The sequence below is a fragment of the Salmo salar genome, chromosome 07 (genome assembly GCF_965601325.2).
Source record: "Salmo salar chromosome 07, fSalSal1, whole genome shotgun sequence".
In the NCBI taxonomy this organism is placed as follows: Eukaryota; Metazoa; Chordata; class Actinopteri; order Salmoniformes; family Salmonidae; genus Salmo; species Salmo salar.
The window spans coordinates 9,918,272-9,940,230 of NC_138297.1; the positions used below are offsets into that span (position 1 = coordinate 9,918,272).

At 45.2% G+C, this 21,959-nt stretch overlaps 1 protein-coding gene across 1 annotated transcript in view; it reads right to left on the reverse strand.

Moving 5' to 3' along the window:
* Positions 1–14,380: 14,380 nt before the first annotated feature.
* The window catches only part of nwd2 (NACHT and WD repeat domain containing 2), a 75,863-nt gene continuing 68,284 nt past the window's right edge, over positions 14,381–21,959 (reverse strand). The window contains exon 8 of the mRNA XM_014206477.3: positions 14,381–21,213. Coding sequence (XP_014061952.1) covers positions 17,314–21,213 — 3,900 coding nt within the window. The 3' untranslated portion in view covers positions 14,381–17,313. The remainder of the gene's footprint in view (positions 21,214–21,959) is intronic.

A 21,959-nucleotide genomic window follows, 5' to 3' on the forward strand; every position in this document is an offset into this window, starting at 1 on the left:
ACTAAAAATAAATAAAATCACGACAGCTGTGATGGAAACAATTATATATATATATATATATATATATATATATATATATATATATATATATATATATATATATATATATATATATATATATATATATATGTCGACAGATAATTTGTTCCTTCGACATGGTGGGATCTTTTTGTGTTTGTAAAATGAATTATGCGAGTTGTTGGAAACGCCTTTATGTGCAAATATTGATACAATCACATCATATCGAAGTCCTCCCACTAAGATGATATGGTTTGTGGTCCTCCCACTAGTTTTCAGGACACCATGTGTTACAGGTTAAAGGAAATACTCATAGCCTGTTATACATTAAAAAGTATTAGTAAGTTTGTGAGGATCTTAAAACATCTAAGGTTAAAAAGATCATGCATTCTGTATTAGTTGATAGAGATTGATAACATTCATAATTGTGTTAAAGTTAAAATCCATCAAGCGTACAAAAGGTAAGAATTGTAAAGGAATGTGTAAACGTTATATTGATTACTTTATTTTGTGGTGCCTAATTGAAGGGGAAAAGTGTTAATCTGTGATCTACTAAATGCTCTTTAATCTATGAGCCTGAGATCGATTGCTCTGGTCTCCACCCAAGTTCGCGGGGAAATCGCGGTCTTTTCCTCATTACAGTAAAAGTTCTCACTGAGGAAATAATACCGTATCACTCTCGTGATTATTTCTCCCCTTTTTCAGGTACGTTATTGATGAAAACAGAGTCATTTAAATGTAATAATTCGCTAACATGTCAAGAGTGTTTAAGGTGTGTCTTAGTAACATCTTGAGGAAGTTAGAGTTAAGTTTGCAGAGTAATATGAGGCCTGCTCGGTTGCAGCTAAAGCTAGCTTCGTACTGAGAGTAGCTGCCATTTTATGTCGATCGTGAATGAACATGTGCGTTGCTAATAAGATATTTTGCGGTGTTATTTGTGTAAGGGTTTTTCAAACACTTTATTGACTGTTGATAAATTAAGTTATGGTTTACTGAGTTAACCTGTTAGGGCTAGGGGGCAGCATTTGCACGTCTGGATAAAAAAAATGTACCCGATTTAATCTGGTTACTAATCCTACCCAGTAACTAGAATATGCATATACTTATTATATATGGATAGAAAACACTCTAAAGTTTCTAAAACTGTTTGAATGGTGTCTGTGAGTATAACAGAACTCATTTGGCAGGCAAAACCCTGAGACATTTTCTGACAGGAAGTGGATACCTGATGTGTTGTATTGACTTTAAACCTATCCCATTGAAAAACACAGGGGCTGAGGAATATTTTGGCACTTCCTATTGCTTCCACTAGATGTCACCAGCCTTTACAAAGTGTTTTGAGTCTTCTGGAGGGAGATCTGACCGAACAAGAGCCATGGAACGATGATGTCCCATTAGACACCTGGCGCGCGAGTTCATGTTGGGTACCCTCGTTCCAATACGTTATAAAAGAGTATGCATTCGTCCACCTTGAATATTATTCATGTTCTGGTTAAAAAAGGCCCTAATGATTTATGCTATACAACGTTTGACATGTTTGAACGAAGGTAAATATATTTTTTCCCCTCGTTCATGACGAGAAGTCCGGCTGGCTTAGATCATGTGCTAACAAGACGGAGATTTTTGGACATAAATGATGAGCTTTTTTGAACAAAACTACATTCGTTATGGACCTGTGATACCTGGAAGTGACATCTGATGAAGAGAATCAAAGGTAATGGATTATTTACATAGTATTTTCGATTTTAGATCTCCCCAACATGACGTCTAGTCTGTATCGCAACGCGTATTTTTCTGGGCGCAGTGCTCAGATTATTGCAAAGTGTGATTTCCCAGTAAGGTTATTTTTAAATCTGGCAAGTTGATTGCGTTCAAGAGATGTAAATCTATAATTCTTTAAATGACAATATAATATTTTACCAATGTTTTCTAATTTTAATTATTTAATTTGTGACGCTGACTTGACTGCCGGTTATTGGAGGGAAACGATTTCCTCAACACCATAGTAAAACGCTGTTTTTGGATATAAATATGAACTTGATAGAACTAAAAATGCATGCATTGTCTAACATAATGTCCTAGGAGTGTCATCTGATGGAGATTGTAAAAGGTTAGTGCATCATTTTAGCTGGTTTTATGGTTTTGGTGACCCTGTCTTTGACTTGACAAAACATTACACACAACTCTTGTAAATGTACTGTCCTAACATACTCTAAATTTATGCTTTCGCTGTAAAACGTGGTTAGATTAAGGAGATGTTTATCTTTCAAAGGGTGTAAAATAGTTGTATGTTTGAAAAATTTGAATTTTGACATTTATTTGGATTCAAATTTGCCGCTCTTGAAATGCACCTGCTGTTGATGGAGTGCACCACCGGTGGCACGCTAGCGTCCCACCTAGCCCATAGAGGTTAAAACGTTGTGCTTGACAGTTATATTGAAATGAGTGTATGTTTCAGTGAATTACAGAGTATACTGTTGTGACTTGAATAAGCCTTGTACCCTACAACACTAGCTCTTTCCTGTAGATCTGTTGTTTTGTAAAATGTGTTACTTTGGTAAAATGTGTTACTTTGGTAAAATGATTACAGTAAAAGTTCTCACTGAGGAAATAATACCGTATCACTCTCGTGATTATTTCTCCCCTTTTTCAGGGGCATAACATTTTTGGAGGCTCCGCTGAGATTGCTGCTCAGATGTCCAGTTTCCACATCCTGGTCGCTGAATTCCGAGCCAGCTAAATCCCCACATAACAACTCAGGCAGGCTGCAGTGAGGAAAGTGTTGCTGTTCGAGGAGAGCTGGAAGTTGGTGGTTAAGTACGTGTCAGCTGAGGCCATTGATCGACCATCAGAGACAGTAAGGACCATCTAATTCAGAGTCAACTCCTGCACAGTAAAAGTTCCTCCTGTTCTGTCAACATGACGACCGCCTTGGAAGAACTACAGGAAGAGGTAGTAGGAGAATTGCACACCCTGACTAAAGACAAGTTACTAGAGATATGTGATTTCCTTGACATCTCAGGCGAACAGAGAAGAGATGTTCAAGACAAATCCCGCATATCAGTGATGACTCACATTATGATGTTCCTTGAAAGAGAGGAAGCTGCAGAGTTAGAAGATGGCGGCATGTCGGAATTGTTGCTACTTAAAGACAAAATGACAGAGATGATCAGTGGCATAGATAACAAAACAGGGCAAACTGACCATGATATTGAAACAGCCGGAACACATCACAGAATAGAGGAACTGAGAACTGCAACCCCACAACAAGGGGTGGGAACTGAGCAGATTACTACAGCCAAAGCCAGTGATTCTCTGCGTCAGCCCCAACCCCATGCTAATCTTCAGGTGAGCGTGCCACTCTCACCCAGTGCACAGCCCAGCTCCTACTGGCGCAAAGAGTTTAACATTTCTGGTCAGATAGGTGAACCGGGCCAGAAAGATAAACAGATTTTTTTCCAGCCTTGCCCATCAGATCGAGAATGGACTTAACAGAGGCTATCCTGAGGTAGAAATAGTAGACGCAGTAGTCAGGGCTATTTCTCCAGGCTCACAGCTACGCAGCTACTTGGAGGGTAAACCCCAGCTAACTCTTCCCACACTTAGATGTATCCTGCGTTCCCACTTCCAAGAGAAGAGTGCAACAGAGCTTTACAAACAGCTAGCTTCAGAAGCACAGCATAGCAAGGAGACCCCTCAAAGCTTCCTGATGCGCGTCTTAGATTTGAGGCAGAAAGTACTGTTTGCATCCCCGGAGTCAGAATCAGGACTTAAGTATGACTCTGCTCTAGTCCAGCGCATGTGTTTACACACAGTCCTTACAGGTCTCCAGAGTGACAGTATCAGGATAGACATGCAGCCTCTCCTGCTAGATAGCGAAACATCAGATGAGGTTTTGCTAGAGAAGCTTAACATTGCTTGTGCTAATGAGATAGAAAGACGAAACAAAAGGCGGTTTAATTCCCCACAGCCTGCTACAACGGTAAGTGTAGTCCAGTTAGAAGATACGCCATCTGCAAAGTGCCCTGTGAAGGAAGCCAAAGCTAAGATACCCGCAGAACTGTTAACAGAGTTAGCTGAACTTAAGACAGGTGTAGCTTCTCTAAAAGGTCTCAGTGCAGAGATTGCTCAGATTAAGGAGACATTACAGCAGCCTATGTTTCAGTCACCGCCTTGTGTCTATGCCCCACCTCCAGTTAGGAGGCCAGACAGGGACCCCCAGCCACCTGTTTCCCATCAGCAGTATTACAGCAACTACAGTCAGCCCCAAGCACCTGACTCTGCTCAGCATCAATATGCACCTAACCTGTATACCAACCGCTCTGCTCAAGCTCCAAGGAGGTGTTTTGTCTGCCAGCAGGCCAGAACAGATGCACGCTGCACACACTGCTTCCGATGTGGGAGTGGAGAACATTTTCAAGCTGGATGTAAAATCCGGGGGAGTCAGACCATCAAGAGAGGCCCCTTTAAACGGGGATGGGTTACCGCTGAGGGACGAGTGTTAACCGTAGCTACCAAAAAGTCCCAGAAATGTGCAAATTGTGCCCGAGAAGATTCATTTGAGAACCTGAAACAATGTTCATCATGTAAAGAGACACTGTACTGTTCCAAAGTATGTCAAAACCAACATTGGACTAAACATAGGGAAAAATGCACTCACCTGAAAATTGACTCTACCAGGGAAAGGTTTTCCTGCACAGAGGAAAATGCCCACTCTTTACCATCCCTAGCTCAAGGTTGCCACCCCCGTAAGGTCACCTCGCTAGTCGGCAGACAGTGCCTTATTGAGTGTCACCTGAATCGCCACCACCTCCAAGCTCTATGGGACACAGGCTCTCAGGTATCGGTCATTGATGAACGATGGAAAGAGGAATCTCTCCCAAACGCAAGGCTGAGAGATGTTTCAGAAATCCTGGACTCACCTGATGGTCTAAGGTTGACTGCAGCAAATGGGACTGAAATGCCGTACCTGGGATGGATTGAAACAACTTTTCGGCTAGCCTCTGAAACTGACCAAACAAAGGAACTGATCATCCCAGTGCTAGTAATGAAAGGCTGTCACCCATCTCATCCCATCATAGGTTTCAATGTTATCGAGCACATCCTGACAATGACCGACAAGACTAAACAATACAGTACAGTAAAAACAGCTTTCCCAAGCCTCAAAAGAAACAAGGTGAGAGCTTTTATACAGGCTGTTAGCGCAGAACAGACAGATGAATATGCAGTGAAAACCAAGAAAGAGAAGGTTACTGTACCAAAACACAGTAGCATTCAGATTGAGTGCCGTGTAGCTTCCCAGCCTTTCAAAGAGGACATGACAATGCTTTTCCAGCCAGACCTGAACCCGCAGTGGCCAGACGACCTTGAGTTCTTTGACACATTAGTCAGAGTCAGGAAAGGTGTTTTTCCAGTTGTCATGCTTAATGTCTCTAACCCCACTGACCACGACATTGCCCTGCTAGGACGCACAATAATTGGTACAGTACAAACCATTATGACTGTGTTACCTGCCCAGGTCTTTGAAAAAACTGTCACCCCAGCCACAGTGAATCACACAAGCGTTCAAACCCCATGTACTGCTACTGAACAGTGGGATCCACCAGTAGGTTTAAATCACCTCACCGAAGAGCAGCGAGAGGTTGTTAGGCAAATGCATAGAGAAGAGTGTCACTCTTTCTCCAGATCAGACAATGACATTGGCTGTATTGAACGATTGAAAATGACTATTTCTCTAAAGGACTCTGAACCAGTCAAGCGCACATACATGTCAGTGCCCAGGCCACTGTATCAGGAGATGAAGGGTTACCTTTATGACCTAATAGCCCAGGGCTGGGTTAGGAAGTCAAACTCTTCATATTCTTCACCTGTCGTGTGCGTTCGGAAGAAGGACGGGACCCTCCGGTTGTGTATAGATTACAGAGACCTGAACAGAAAGACACATCCCGACCGCCAGCCCATCCCTCGGGTCCAAGACATCATGGACAGTTTAGGTGGTAATTCCTGGTTCTCCCTCTTAGACCAGGGAAAAGCGTATTACCAGGGGTTCATCTCTGAAGAAAGCAGACCACTGACAGCATTTGTGACCCCATGGGGACTCTATGAGTGGATACGTATGCCATTCGGCCTCATGAACGCTCCTGCAGCTTTTCAGCGGTGTATGGAGGAGTGTTTGGAAGGGCTCCGGGATAACATCTGCATTCCTTATCTGGACGACACGCTAGTTTTCAGTAAAACATTCGACAGCCATGTGAATGATGTGCGAAAAGTTTTGCAGCGTCTCAGAGAGTATGGCATTAAACTCAAACCAAGTAAGTGTGATCTCTTTAACCTCTATGGGCTAGGTGGGACGCTAGCGTGCCACCCGTGGTGCCCTCCATCAACAGCAGGTGCATTTCAAGAGCGGCAAATTTGAATCCAAATAAATGTCAAAACATACAACTATTTTACACCCTTTGAAAGATAAACATCTCCTTAATCTAACCACGTTTTACGATTTCAAAAAGGTTTTACGGCGAAAGCATAAATTTAGAGTATGTTAGGACAGTACATTTACAAGAGTTGTGTGTAATGTTTTGTCAAGTCAAAGACAGGGTCACCAAAACCATAAAACCAGCTAAAATGATGCACTAACCTTTTACAATCTCCATCAGATGACACTCCTAGGACATTATGTTAGACAATGCATGCATTTTTAGTTCTATCAAGTTCATATTTATATCCAAAAACAGCGTTTTACTATGGTGTTGAGGAAATCGTTTCCCTCCAATAACCGGCAGTCAAGTCAGCGTCACAAATTAAATAATTAAAATTAGAAAACATTGGTAAAATATTATATTGTCATTTAAAGAATTATAGATTTACATCTCTTGAACGCAATCAACTTGCCAGATTTAAAAATAACCTTACTGGGAAATCACACTTTGCAATAATCTGAGCACTGCGCCCAGAAAAATACGCGTTGCGATACAGACTAGACGTCATGTTGGGGAGATCTAAAATCGAAAATACTATGTAAATAATCCATTACCTTTGATTCTCTTCATCAGATGTCACTTCCAGGTATCACAGGTCCATAACGAATGTAGTTTTGTTCAAAAAAGCTCATCATTTATGTCCAAAAATCTCCGTCTTGTTAGCACATGATCTAAGCCAGCCGGACTTCTCGTCATGAACGAGGGGAAAAAATATATTTACCTTCGTTCAAACATGTCAAACGTTGTATAGCATAAATCATTAGGGCCTTTTTTAACCAGAACATGAATAATATTCAAGGTGGACGAATGCATACTCTTTTATAACGTATTGGAACGAGGGTACCCAACATGAACTCGCGCGCCAGGTGTCTAATGGGACATCATCGTTCCATGGCTCTTGTTCGGTCAGATCTCCCTCCAGAAGACTCAAAACACTTTGTAAAGGCTGGTGACATCTAGTGGAAGCAATAGGAAGTGCCAAAATATTCCTCAGCCCCTGTGTTTTTCAATGGGATAGGTTTAAAGTCAATACAACACATCAGGTATCCACTTCCTGTCAGAAAATGTCTCAGGGTTTTGCCTGCCAAATGAGTTCTGTTATACTCACAGACACCATTCAAACAGTTTTAGAAACTTTAGAGTGTTTTCTATCCATATATAATAAGTATATGCATATTCTAGTTACTGGGTAGGATTAGTAACCAGATTAAATCGGGTACATTTTTTTTATCCAGACGTGCAAATGCTGCCCCCTAGCCCTAACAGGTTAATGAGCACAACGGTGCAAACACAAGCCACCCCAAACAGCGATTAGATCGTAAACAAAACAAAGTGCCCCAAACACAGGGGACCGAACACAGTCGGCGCAAAACCACGCACTAGCGCAATAAACACAATCAGCGTGTACACAAGCAAAATTACAGAGAAACAAATCCCGCACAAAGAGCAGGCGGGCCTACTGGCTAATATAGCCCCACTAATCAGCCCAACACAGAACAGGTGCAAACAATAACGGAAAGGGGGAAAACAAAAATGGAATCAGTGGAAGCTAGTAGGCTGGTGACGACGACCGCCGAGCGCCACCCGAGCAGGAAGGGGAGCCACCTTCGGTAGAAGTCGTGTCACCACTTTAAATAACAAAACAACAAGCCGTAACGCAGAGCAGGCAAACACTACTCAAAAATTAAAAACCCACAAAATACAATAGCAAAACCCCCTTCATAAATATGATCTCCAATTAGAGACAACTAGAACCGGCTGCCTCTAATTGGAGATCATCCCAATAACCCCCAACATAGAAATAGAAATCTAGAAAACCCACATAGAAACAGAAAGCAAGAAAACCACCCAAAACACCCCCTGTCATGCCCTGACCACTCTACTATAGAAAATGACCCCTTACAAGGGTCAGGACGTGACACCCGTAGGATTTGTAGTTTTATCCGAATAGAGAAACCCACAGGATTTTCATAAATCGTGGTCTTGGAGGCATGATAATAATTATTCAGGGTACAGTTGTAACGGCTGTCTGAAGAGAGAGTAGACCAAGGTGCAGCGGAGTTAGTGTTCATCTTCAGGAATTTATTAAACAACGTGAACACTATACAAAAACAAGAAAACCGACAGCCTAACAGTACTGTCAGGTGCAAACACGAAACAGAAACAATCCCCCACAAAACCCAAAGGAAAAACAGGCTCCTTATGTGTGACTCCCAATCAGCAACAACGAACGACAGCTGTGCCTGATTGGGAGCCACACACGGCCCAAAACAAAGAAATACAAAACCATAGAAAAATGAACATAGAACGCCCACCCAATGTAACACCCTGGCCTAACCAAAAATAAAGAACAAAAACCCCTCTCTATGGCCAGGGCGTTACAGTACCCCCCCAAAGCTGCGGACTCCGGCTGCAAAACCTGACTCTGAAGGGGAGGGTCCGGGTGGGCCTTCTTACGGCGGCGGCTCAGGTGCGGGACGTGGCCTCCGCTCCACTCTCGGCGTCGCCCACTTAGGCGGCGCCCCTGGCCGCGCCGGAGGACTGGTGGGCGAACCTGACTGCGCCCGGCAGGCGGGCGATTCTTGCTGCGCCCGGCTGGCGGGCGACCCTGGCGGCCCCGGCGGCTCCGGGCTGGCGGGCGGCCCCAGCGGCTCCGGGCTGGCGGATGGCCCCGGTGGCTCTGGGCTGGCGGGCGGCTCTGGCGGCTCTGGCGGCTCCGGACTGGCGGGCGGCTCTGGCGGCTCCGGACTGGCGGGCGGCTCCGGACTGGCGGGCGGCTCTGGCGGCTCCGGACTGGCGGGCGGCTCTGGTGGCTCCGGACTGGCGAGACCCACTGGAGGCCTGGTCCTAGGAGGAGGCACAGGACGGACCAGGATGGGGAGACCCACTCGAGGCCTGGTCCTAGGAGGAGGCACAGGATGGACCAGGATGGGGAGACCCACTGGAGGCCTGGACCGAGGAGGAGGCACAGGATAAACCGGGCTGTGGGGGAGTACTGGAGTTCTGGTACTTAGGCTATTTACCCACACTTTAGGCTGAATGCCCACTTTGGCCCGGCACGGGCGGAGCGCAGGCATTGGGCGAACTGCACCCTTCCAGCGCCCTGGAGACACAGTGCGCAGAGCCGGGGCAGGATAACCTGGACTGAAAAGGCGCACTGGAGACCAGACGCGCTGAGCCAGCACAATCCGTCCTGGCTCGATGCCTGCACTCGCATGGCACTTGCGGGGGGCTGGCCTATAGCGCACCGGGCTATGCTCGCGCACTGCATAACACGGTGCCTTACCAGTACCACGCTGCCTGCTGTAAGCACGGGGAGTTGGCTCAGGTCTCCAGCCTGACTCTGCCACACTCCCCGTGTGACCCCCCCTCTCGTGCCTGTTGCGCTCCCTTGCCTCATACCAGCGCCTCTCCGCTCTCGCTGCCTCGATCTCCCACTGCGGGCGGCGATACTCCCCAGCTTGAGCCCATGGTCCTTTACCGTCCAGTATCTCCTCCCATGTCCACGAGTCCTGAACGCTCTTCTCCTGGTGCTGCTCCTTCCTCCGCTGCTTGGTCCTTTTCTGGTGGAGGATTCTGTAACGGCTGTCTGAAGAGAGAGTAGACCAAGGTGCAGCGGAGTTAGTGTTCATCTTCAGGAATGTATTAAACAACGTGAACACTATACAAAAACAAGAAAACCGACAGCCTAACAGTACTGTCAGGTGCAAACACGAAACAGAAACAATCCCCCACAAAACCCAAAGGAAAAACAGGCTCCTTATGTGTGACTCCCAATCAGCAACAACGAACGACAGCTGCGCCTGATTGGGAGCCACACACGGCCCAAAACAAAGAAATACAAAACCATAGAAAAATTAACATAGAACGCCCACCCAATGTAACACCCTGGCCTAACCAAAAATGAAGAACAAAAACCCCTCTCTATGGCCAGGGCGTTACAACAGTCTACTCTAGATTTACTGACAAACAAGGTTAACAACAGCCACTAAGGATAAGTTTAGGTGGTGGTACTGGTACTGGTGGTGTGTGTGTGTGTGGGTGGTGGTGAAAAACACTGAATGTCAGATTTTCTTGTCATGACACCTGAGATGTTTTTCCACACCAACTCAGCCTGACAGGGATGGTGGAGGGCATCAACTTGTCACATTAACAAGACATGACTACAACAATAACAGGACATGTGAGCTGTCAAGTCTCTGGCCTCACTGCTTCAAAGGAATGGCCAGCGGTGGCACAGAGGAATGGAGTGGCCTCTCTCTCTCTCTTTCTCTCTTTCTCTCTTTCTCTCTTTTTCTCTCTCTCTCTCTGTTACCTGATCCACAGCAGTGTCATGTTTGGGTGTCTATTTCTCTGGCTCAAAACAAAAACTGTCACCGGGCTAGAGTGAGAGACATAGAGAGTGGGAAAGATATCTAAAATCACACCACATCCTGGGTAACAACACTTGCTGGCTGGCCACATGTCTTTTCCTCTAGACAGGCTGCCCTGACCCCTGACCCCAGACTCTCCGGGTATGGTCTTTTTACCTCATCTGACTTTGATTGTTTGTGATCTCCATATCTGTCACGTTCACGACAGAAGTTTAACTAAGCACTAACCACTGTATGTTGACCAAGAAAACAATTGATCCGGCATGTGATCGAATAATCTATCATAGAGAGTTTATTATAGACTTATTAACAAGTGTCTCTCGGACCTGAAGTATAATTGGTCATAAGACTATAAGCAAACAAGTAATGTCCACACGGTTAAGGGAAACACTGTGTACCTTGTCTCTTCCAGTATAGAACTTATACAAGTATTGGTCCAGCTCCACCTCCTACACCTCCTAAGAGAACTACGAGGGAGAGAAAATGCACGGGTGATTGGAATGGTGCCGTGGCGGTTTTTATGTAAACTCACCTCGCCCCAACCGATCCTTGTGTGTTCAAATTGACTTTGTCTTGTGCCTTTGTTGGCTTAAGCCATCCTTTTCCATGTTCAAAATATTTAATCAGGCACTTACCAAGACATATTATCTCTATAATCTTAATGTCTGGTTTTGTTAACAATGCTGCTTTTATCAGTGGTGTTCACGTTGTTGTTCAGTTTCATTGCAGGTACACGATCAACCTCGTATCCATTGTCATTTCAACAATGTATTGATCTATTGTGTAAATAGCCATAAATTGGGCTTGATAGACGGCAATATCTCTATGACATAGTTGAAAATATTTTTTAAATGTATGGCTGTAATCCTCTTCCTATGACACTCCACTATCGGTCTCCTTTTTATTTCCCTACTCTCTTTTTCTCCACATGTATGTTGGGCCCTTTCATACTGTTTTCCAATTCCACCCTCCACGTCTCTGCAGCCCAAAGCTCCAGATGTACCAGAGGCAGCATCACACCACACATGGTCTACGATAATCTCCCTAACCTATCACAGGCACACAGTGCAGGACGTCTACCGTTACAGTGGTTGAACTCCAATCCAAAAAACAGGCACAACCCCCCCCCCCCCCCCCAGAATGCTTCACTTCATAGGTGAATTAGGCCAAAGGAACAGGGCAGCTATCTTTCCTCACAGGGCCTGTATTGGCTAACTGTCCAACTGTTTACTGTGGAGAAGGAAATACAACACTGCTAAAATGGGACTTCTGACATTCCAAAATGTCTGGGCCCTTCACTTATGGTCGCTATTACGTATAGGCCTCTCTTTGACCTGATATTTGCTTAACTGACAACTTGTATCTCACCCCCTAGAATACCAATGAAACCCCTCCTTTTGAGAGGATCCGCTCGTATTGTTTTGAGAGTCCCAGAATCCTTGTCGTTGCCCTTTGTCAACATTCCAGGCTCCTCCTGACAAAGCCTTCAACATACACAAAGAAGGGCAGGTGTGCGGTTGGTTGTGAACACTCAACATCGAAAGCAATCAGACTGGCTCCGATTGCTTGTATCTATACAAGGATGTAGGGGATTGTTTTTCCCAACAGCGAGGCTGCTATCTAGGTGAGGGCAGAGCTTTCATTAAAACTTTAGCCCACTGCAAGATTAATATGTGTAGTCTTGGGTGGTTTAATCTTCTAGTACTCTGGAGAGAAGAGATAGAAAGGGAGTGAGAGAGAGATAGAGGGAGAGATAGAGGGAGAGCGAGAGAGAGGGAGAAAGAGAGCAAGATAGAGAGACAGACAGAGACAGGGAGGGACAGAGAGCGAGATATAGAGAGAGAGAGACAGACAGAGAGAGAGAGACAGACAGAGACAGGGAGGGACAGAGAGCGAGGGAGCGAGAGAAACAGACAGAGAGAGACAGGGAGGGACAGAGAGCAAGGGAGAGAGATAAAGAGAGGGAGAGAGAGAGACAGACAGAGAGAGAGGGAGAGAGATATAGAGAGGGAGAGAGAGACAGACAGAGAGAGACAGGGAGGGACAGAGAGAGACAGGGAGAGACAGGGAGGGACAGAGAGTGAGGGAGAGAGACAGACAGACAGAGAGAGACAGGGAGAGAGAGAGCGAGGGAGGGAGAGAGATGAGGGTGGTGGTGTCACTCAAACCCTTTTAATCACAGGTTTTATAATTAAAGATGGAAAAAGAGAGGGATGAGAGAAGGAGGCCCTTATGCTCAAGTGTCAATACAACTACACAATAAGACAGTTATTTTAGGCTGAGTAAACACAGCTAATGCCACACCGTGTATAGCCTGCTGCAAGGACACACAGGTTAGATGTGTGGTCTAGCAAGCCCTCCCTGGTTAACAGACTCTGTAATTAGCAGTGGTGTAAAGTACTTAAGTAAAAATACTTGAAAGTACTACTTTTAAGTCGTTTTTTTGGGGTATCTTCACTTTACTTTTTATATTTTTGACAAATTTTCTTTTTACTTCACTACATTCCTAAAGAAAATGAAGAACTTTTTACGTCATACATTTTCCCTGACACCCAAAAGTACTCGTTATATATTGAATGCTTAGCAGGACAGGAAATGGTCTAATTCACACACTTATCAAGAGAACATCACTGGTCATCCCTACTGCCTCTGATCTGGTGGACTCACTAAACAGAGAACATCCCTGGTCATCCCTACTGCCTATGATCTGGAGGACTCACTAAACAGAGAACATCCCTGGTCATCCCTACTGCCTCTGATCTGGAGGACTCACTAAACAGAGAACATCCCTGGTCATCCCTACTGCCTCTGATCTGGAGGACTCACTAAACAGAGAACATCCCTGGTCATCCCTACTGCCTCTGATCTGGAGGACTCACTAAACAGAGAACATCCCTGGTTATCCCTACTGCCTCTGATCTGGTGGACTCACTAAACAGAGAACATCCCTGGTCAGCCCTACTGCCTATGATCTGGAGGACTCACTAAACAGAGAACAGAGAACATCCTTTGTTTGTAAGTGATGTCTGAGTGTTGGAGTACGCCCCTGGCTATCCGTAAAATAAAAATAAAATGGTTCCCTCTGGTTTGCTTAATATAAGGAATTTGAAAAGATTTATACTTTTACTTTTGATACTTAAGTATATTTTAGCAATTACATTTACTTTTGATACTTAAGTATATTTAAAACCAAATACTTTTAGACTTTTACTCAAGTAGTATTTTACTGGGTGACTTTCACTTTTACTTGAGTCATTTTCTATGAAGGTATCTTTACTTTTACTCAAGTATGACAGTTGGGTACTTTTCCTACCACGGGTCATTAGTTTGGGTGGGTGGGGCTTATGGTGGTGGGGGCTTATGGTCCCCAAAAGGCTAGGGCCGGCTCTGACTGCATGTGTAAGAATGGATGTGGGTATTCAGTTATTGTGTGACGCCCCATCAAAGTTGCCCAGCCCTGGTCTAGACGATCAGTAACGACTTCAGACTGCTGTAACGACAAGCATGACAAAGTTCTGGAGGCAAAAAGTGAACCGTTTTATTACATTAAAATGTTCCATACACACTATTTCATATTGCTTCAGACATAAGTACTTTTTTTTTTTCCCTGTTAGAATAATTCCAGTTAAACAACTCTGTAACAAAATGTAGGTACAACATTTATGAAAATATAAATCTCTCTAAACAGGTCAGTCCTGACCATACAAAGAATAAGGTAGAAACATTCATTTCCAGTACTATTTGTTTTAAACATGTACGTTATTAAAAGTCATTCAAGTTACATACAATAATACCATATACTGGTTTCCATATGGACACATTCAAATATACTCTTTAAACTGGCATTCCAATATATCAAGTGGACTCAATGTCTTAGCAAAGATAGAGAAAATGTATTATCATGGTTCAACATAATCACAGTAAAACACTCAAACCATTTGGTCATGATTAAGTAAGTACAAGCCTTAAAACAAATGGACCACTGTCAACAGAACAGTACATCAAACTAAGATCTCAACTTTCTCAAATACAATATATGATATTTCTAGATTTAGGATGTTTGCTTTGAAATATATAATAATGAAATATGTTAAAGCTTAATACTGCTACTTTACGTTCTTACGTGGGCCAACGTTTCAACTGTTGAAAAGAAATATACATACAATTAGACAGGATAGCCCTTAAAAGGTTTATAGAAAACCTAAACGCTAGTATCGACTGATGATATCCTTTCATTTCAACTCTGAATCCCTGTGACTATGTTAAACAAAGCCAAAAACCAACACCTGTTTAAAGAGCAAAGACAAACAAACGATTATCAATATGACTAATAAATAAACCCCCCAAAAAATGAGCATCGGTATCTTTAGGAACATCGTTCCCGAATATCCTTCATAGCGACCTGACGCTCACAAAAACTTGATAATCTAACACGTTTCAGTACTTTCACCACATTGTGCCTAATAACACTTTTTTTTTTCTCTCTCTCTCTCTAAATGTTAAGACAAAAGTTTTTTAGTGAAGGTAAAAGCTGTAAAACAGAAGGCTGTTTAAGGCGTGGATACGTACAGTGAGATGCTACACTATACTGAGAAATTCATGAACCGGAAACTGCAGGTAAAGTTGGACCAGCTGTTAATATGTTAATACATGTATTTATAATCTCAAACTCAACACTGCCACTAAAGTACCTTAATCCTATTTTTTTTTGTTTTTTTTAATTTTTTTTATTTTTTCTGATCATTTAAATCAATCACATTGATTATGTATGCTAAATTAGTATATGTATCTGTATATACTGTGTCTACGAATTCCCTGCAATTCTCAGTAATCTATACGAAAATAAAAGACATTTCATAAACCAGGCACTCACTTTGATTGCATTAAGCACAACATAACATTTTTTTAAGGAGTTGCACGAATTGCAGCAGCCAAAAGAGATGTGTACATACACTACCGTTCAAAAGTTTGGGGTCACTTTGAAATGTCCTTGTTGTTGAAAGAAATGCAACATTTTCTGTCCATTAAAATAACATCAAATTGATCAGAAATACAGTGTAGATATTGTTAATGTTGTAAATGACTATTGTAGCTGGAAATGGCAGATTTTTAATGGAATATCTACATACTGTAGGCGTACAGAGGCTCATTATCAGCAACAGTGAAGAGGCGACCCCCGGGATGCTGGCCTTCTAGGCAGAGTTGCACAGAAAAAGCCATATCTCAGACTGGCCAATAAAAATAAAAGATTAAAATGGGCAAAAGAACACAGGCACTGGACAGAGGAACTTTGCCTAGAAGGCCAGCATCCCGGAGTTGCCTCCTCACTGTTGACGTTGAGACTGGTGTTTTGTGGCTACTATTTAATGAAGCTGCCAGTTGAGGACTTGTGATGCATCTGTTTCTCAAACTAGACACTAATGTACTTGTCCTCTTGCTCAGTTGTGCACCGGGGCCTCCCACTCCTTTTTCTATTCTGGTTAGAGCTAGTTTTACGAAATCTTCAGTTTCTTGGAAATGTCTCGCAAGGAATAGCCTTCATTTCTCAGAACAAGAATAGACTGATGAGTTTCATTAGAAGTTCTTTGTTTCTGGCCATTTTGAGCCTGTAATCAAACCCACAAATGCTGATGCTCCAGATACTCAACTAGCCTAAATAAGTTTTATTGCTTCTTTAATCAGAACAATAGTTTTCAGCTGTGCTAACATACTTACAAAAGGGTTTTCTAATGATCAATTAGCCTTTTAAAATGATAAACTTGGATTAGCTAACACAACGTGCCATTGGAACACAGGAGTGATGGTTGCTGATAATGGGCCTCTGTGCTCCTATGTTGATAATCCAGCTACAATAGTCATTTACAACATTAACAATGTCTACACTGTATTGCTGATCAATTTCATGTGATTTTAATGGACAGAAAATGCGCTTGTCTTTCAAAAACAAGGACATTTCAAAGTGACCCCAAACTTTTGAATGGTGGTGTATATAGTTTAATGTTCAGTACGTATGATTTAATTAAACATAAATAAATACACAATTCTTAACAACGACATTATGGCTTAATGTGCACAACGCAAAGAAAGTAACACACGTACAAGGAAAATTGGTAAAGCTAACCGAAATTACTTTGGAAATGTAAAACAGAGAAATGTAAATATCGACATTGTTCTTCAAATGCAAAAGGAAATATTATGTCAAACCAATACATTAAATATATTTTATATCATATATAAAAGAAAAGTAGAACGATAAAAAACTACTTGGATTCTAACAGTCATCGTGTGAAGAAAATGAATAAGCTAACACCATATAGGTTGTAGTAATACATGACTTGAGTGCAGCGTTATAGTAGCAGCCAGCATATAGTAAACTACACAGAGGACATCTGCAGCTGAATCAGGTGGCTGTAAACAAGGGTCAACTGTAACCCCCCCCACCCCCTTCATTGCAACAGTTCACTCTTTTTGGTGGGAGTGGTGGTCTCTGGCTCCCCTGAGTCAGACACATTGATGGGGCTATCCCTGGAGAAGACCTCAGTGGACTCCCTCCACACGCAGTCGGCGATGGTCTTGAAGGTGTGGTTGCCGCACTTGGGTCTTACCTTCTGCGAGGCGTTGTTGACGATCTGCCGGCTGTTGGACGTGGCAATCTTGATCTTGAGTGCGGCGTCCACACGGTCCACCACCGTGTAGGTGCTGATGCTGCCGTCCTCGAAGCCGATGATGATGTTGAGTGCCCGCTGGGACAGGCAGAGGAAGGTGGGCGTCTTGTAGAGGGAGCATGTCCCGATGCTCTTTCCATCCGCCAGACGCATCACGATCAGGTTGGACACCACACCCGCTTCGTCATCTTCATCGCAGTTCCGGAAGCAGATGTAGACCAGATAGCGCCCGTCCCTGGATAGCTTCTGCCGCCAGATGATACCGGCGGCGTGAACAAGCCTCAGCTTCCCGCTGTGAAGGTCCAACACGTTAATGTTCTCGTCGCCTTTGGAGACAATACCCAGTTTCCCATTTGGTGAAATCTGGAAGTCTTCCAGGTTTTTGAGGAAGTTAGTAGGCAGCTGGACGCGTCTGCAGACTGACTCGTCCGCCACGCTCCATATAAACACAGTCTCTGTCGATGTAATGAAGACCACGAAGTCAGGGCAGTCGGGAATAAGCTTGAAGTTGACAATGCTAATGCCATCGTCACAGACAAACTTCTTAGAAATACTGCCTGACCAGAGGCTGACAGCGAGCAGCTTGTTTTTAGTAGTTCCCACTAGGAAGGTGTTTGCGGTGGTGATCAGTGCGTTCTGGAGGGTCACCAGTATGTTGCACACTTTGTGTCCGGTGGCCAGCCTCCAGACTCGGGAGCAGTTTTGTTCGCAGAGGGACACCACAAACTGGTCGTTGTGGGTCATCAGGAGCTGGGATATCTTCTGTCCGTTGATGCGGAAAATGTTTTCGCCAGTGGCCGTGTGCCAGATGTACTGGCTGCACTTATCATCCGACGTCACCATGAGATCCCCGGAGGAGGTCAGGACACAGTTCTCCACCAAGCCCTCGTGCTTGAAGACAGTCTCGATGAAGCCTGTGCTGAAGTTCCACTTGTGGATGGCTTCAGAGCCATCCATGGTGAACACAAAGTCTTCCCTTCCAGAAAGCTGTAAACTCTGGATCCTCTTACCTGTTTTGTCGATGTTGGACATGGCGGTGATGATGTCAATGTCCCAGACAGATAGCACTCCACTGCTGGCCACAGACAGGAGCAGGTTGTGGTGAGTGGACTTGATGAGTTTAATGATGGCCCCAGAGATCTCAATCAGGCTGGCCATGCACTGCCCGCTGTCCCTCCTCCACACAAATATGGACGACGTGTTCTCCATGGAGGCCACGATACTTTGGCCATTTTTGGAGAGGACTGCAGCCACGAAACGCTCAGCGCGCTTGGCCTTGAACTTCTCTGCCATCTTCCACAACTTGGTGTCCAGGACCTCGATGCTCTTGTCTTTGCAGATGAGGATGGAGCGCTGGTCTTCTGACAGCTCAATGCCCACCACCTCACTCTCGTCCCCCCGGCAGTCGTAATCTTCCATCAGTCTGGGGTTGGTGATCTCTTTGGTGTTCCACACTGACAGGCTCCCCTCATTATCGATCATCACCATCTGGTGAATGGTGTCCAGGACTAAGATGGACTTGACGAATCCCCCGGAAAACTCGGACGTAACCGTGGCTAGCTTGTCCCCGGTGCCCAGATGGAAGATGGACGTGGTGTTGAGATACTGACCACAGAAGGCATACATTCCATCCGGGGAGCATTGGACGCAGGTGACCTCGTACCAGCAGTGGAACTGGTAGAGGGGCCAGCCGTAGAGCAGATCGATCACATTAACGTCTTTACTGGCCTCTAGCCAGGCCAAGGCATGATGGCTGGCCAGTGTGAATCCATTGATGAAAGCCACCCCTCCTGTGATACCACAGTGCTTGGAGCCCTTGATGTCTACTTCGGACAGCAGGCAGGACTTATGGTTGTCATAAATGAGCAGCGTATTCTTGGTGGTTGCCACGACCAGGTACTTCTCATCGCTGGTTAGTCTGATCCCCAGGACAACTGAGCGGGCCGTGTCTATCTGCCGGAGGAGCTGCCTGCTCTCCACGTCCCATGTGCTGACGGACCCGTCGTCCAGGGCCACGAGGACAATGTTGGGGGCTAGGGTGGGCAGGATCTCCACTATCTGCATGTAGCTGGAGCACAGCGGCAGCCTTTCAGGGCTGTAGGTGACGTCCATGGAGGAGTGGAGGGGCACGATGGAGCAGTACTTGGGGCCGTCCTTGTCGCACTCCAGGAGGAGGTGTCGAAGCTTTGGTAGGGAGGTTACCACGGGGAGGAGCCTCTGCTGCAGCTCTGCAGAGAGGGACGCCGGGTTATTCATCACTTTGACCTTGATGCTGCGCAGCGTGGTGGCCAAGAACTTGAGCTCTTTCTCCTGGGTGTAGCTGTAAGCTACATCGATGTCGGTCAGCGCCTTCTCAAACTGCCCTATCTTGATCATGGTGTAAAGCCAACTGAAGTTCATGATGACCCCGTACATGAGGTCGTCCGTGCGGCCACTCCGAGTCAGGTGGTAGAGGAGCTCTGTCATCTTCCTGTGGTTGACGAAGAAGATGTCAGGCTCAAGGAGGTTGCACTGGAACACCCAGGGCTGCTCAGGGGTCTGCCTGTCATAGGAGTACTTCTCGGCGGATGCTTCTTTGTGGGACGGCTGCCGGGGTTGGGGGTTCTTGTGTTGGGAGATGTTGAGCGAGGCAAAGTGGTTGTTGTCGCAGTGGAAGATCTTTTTCCTGCCGCCCGACCACGCCCCCAGGAAGTACTCGGCCAGGAGGCTGTGCATCTGGTGCACATCCTCCTCATTGCTAAGATACAGCTTCTGGGCGATGAGGTGCAGATGTCTATTGGCCCACACCATCAGGGTAACGTTTCTCACCTGCCTCTCCACCAGGTACCCCTCCAGTTCCTCTTTCAGCCTCGCCACCAGGTCATAGGAGATCCTCAGCGGGTTTTTTAGATTTGAACTGACCATGATATCTCCAAGCACACTGTTATCCAGTGACAAAATATCCTCCAGCTCTACCTCCGTTAAGCCCGCCTTGGCCATGGTAATGTATCCCAGCGCCCTGAACACGAACCGCTGCCCCAGCTTGTTCTCCACAGAGTAGAAGAGCTGCTCGATGCTCTCGTGCACGGTGGAGCACAGCGAACGGTCGTCCACGTCCTTGTGCGAGCGCCAGTGTACCACCTCCCGGTAGACGAGGTTGACGAACATGGGTAGCGTGCACTTGGCCAGAGCTTCATTGACATAGATCTGCTGTCCCGAGGTCACCTTCCTCTTCAATCCCAGCAGCTGCTGCTTCAGTGTTTGACTACAGGTCTTGCGGTCACGCTGCACCAGCTCTACGTAGCGTCCTTCATCATGGATCAAACAGCGGAGCTTTTGGAGGATTCCGTGCTTGTTGGGTAATGTTGAGACAACGATGCGGACAGTGCGAGGCAGGTGGGCGGGAAGCCACCACAGCTTGCGGGCCTCGTCGGCCTCTGAGAGCTGCTCCAGTGCATCCAGGATGATGACCAGGGGCCGTTGGAAGGAGGACTCCCCAAGGAGGTTGACTAGCAACTCCGTCATCTCCTGGATCTTGTTGGGCAGGAAGTGGATCAGGCAACGGTAGTTGATGGCTATCTGCTCGCAGATGCTCTGGAGTAGGGTACGCAGGTTTGTGGCAAACTCTGAGGAGCCCACGAAGCGGACGATGACCACCGGGTCTGTCTCGGGGCCCATCTCCGTCTGGAGCCACGTGTAGGCCTGGAAATGACAAAGAGAGAGAGAGAGAAAAGAGATTTAGTCACTTTCTCAAGGATGGTTGTCTTACATGAAAGAGCTCTGTGAAGAGATGCGCAATACACAACTCAGAGAGAGAAAATATACAAGGTCATGTTTTCAATAATGGATTGCATTTATAAAACAGTTTTCAAAGCCTCAAAGCATCTCAAAGCGCGTTCCACTGTAAGGGAAGGGTTAAAAAAGCTCTGTGAAAAAAATTATATATATAGTTTTGTCGTTCATTTTGTGTTATTGTGTAATTTCTAATTAGCTCTAGCTTTTTGCAATCATTTTTACCCAATCCATATTTACTCTGTGTGACTCAGAAGACAACATAAAGCTCTACTAAGGTGGAGGGAGCTAGAATTGCTATTCGGAAAGCACTGGGCGTGATGTGATGCCAAGGTTAGAGCAGTGTACAGAGGACAGAGGTCTGCTTCAATACCAGGTATTCTGTCTCCTGGGGACATATAATTTACAAATAGAACCGCATGAATGTGAACTCAGTTTGTAGAGTTGATACATTATTCAAGAGATCCTGTGAACGTTTTAAGCTGTCCTCTCCTCGCCAAGGCCATGAGGTAAACAGAAAAACAACAAGCGAAATGTAAACATTTTCAAGAGTTAGATAGATGTAGCCTGATCCCAGATCTGAGGAGGACTGGCCAGTCAGGTGCCCAGTACATATCTCAGATATGTGAGTCTAAAAATGCCTGATCCCAGATCTG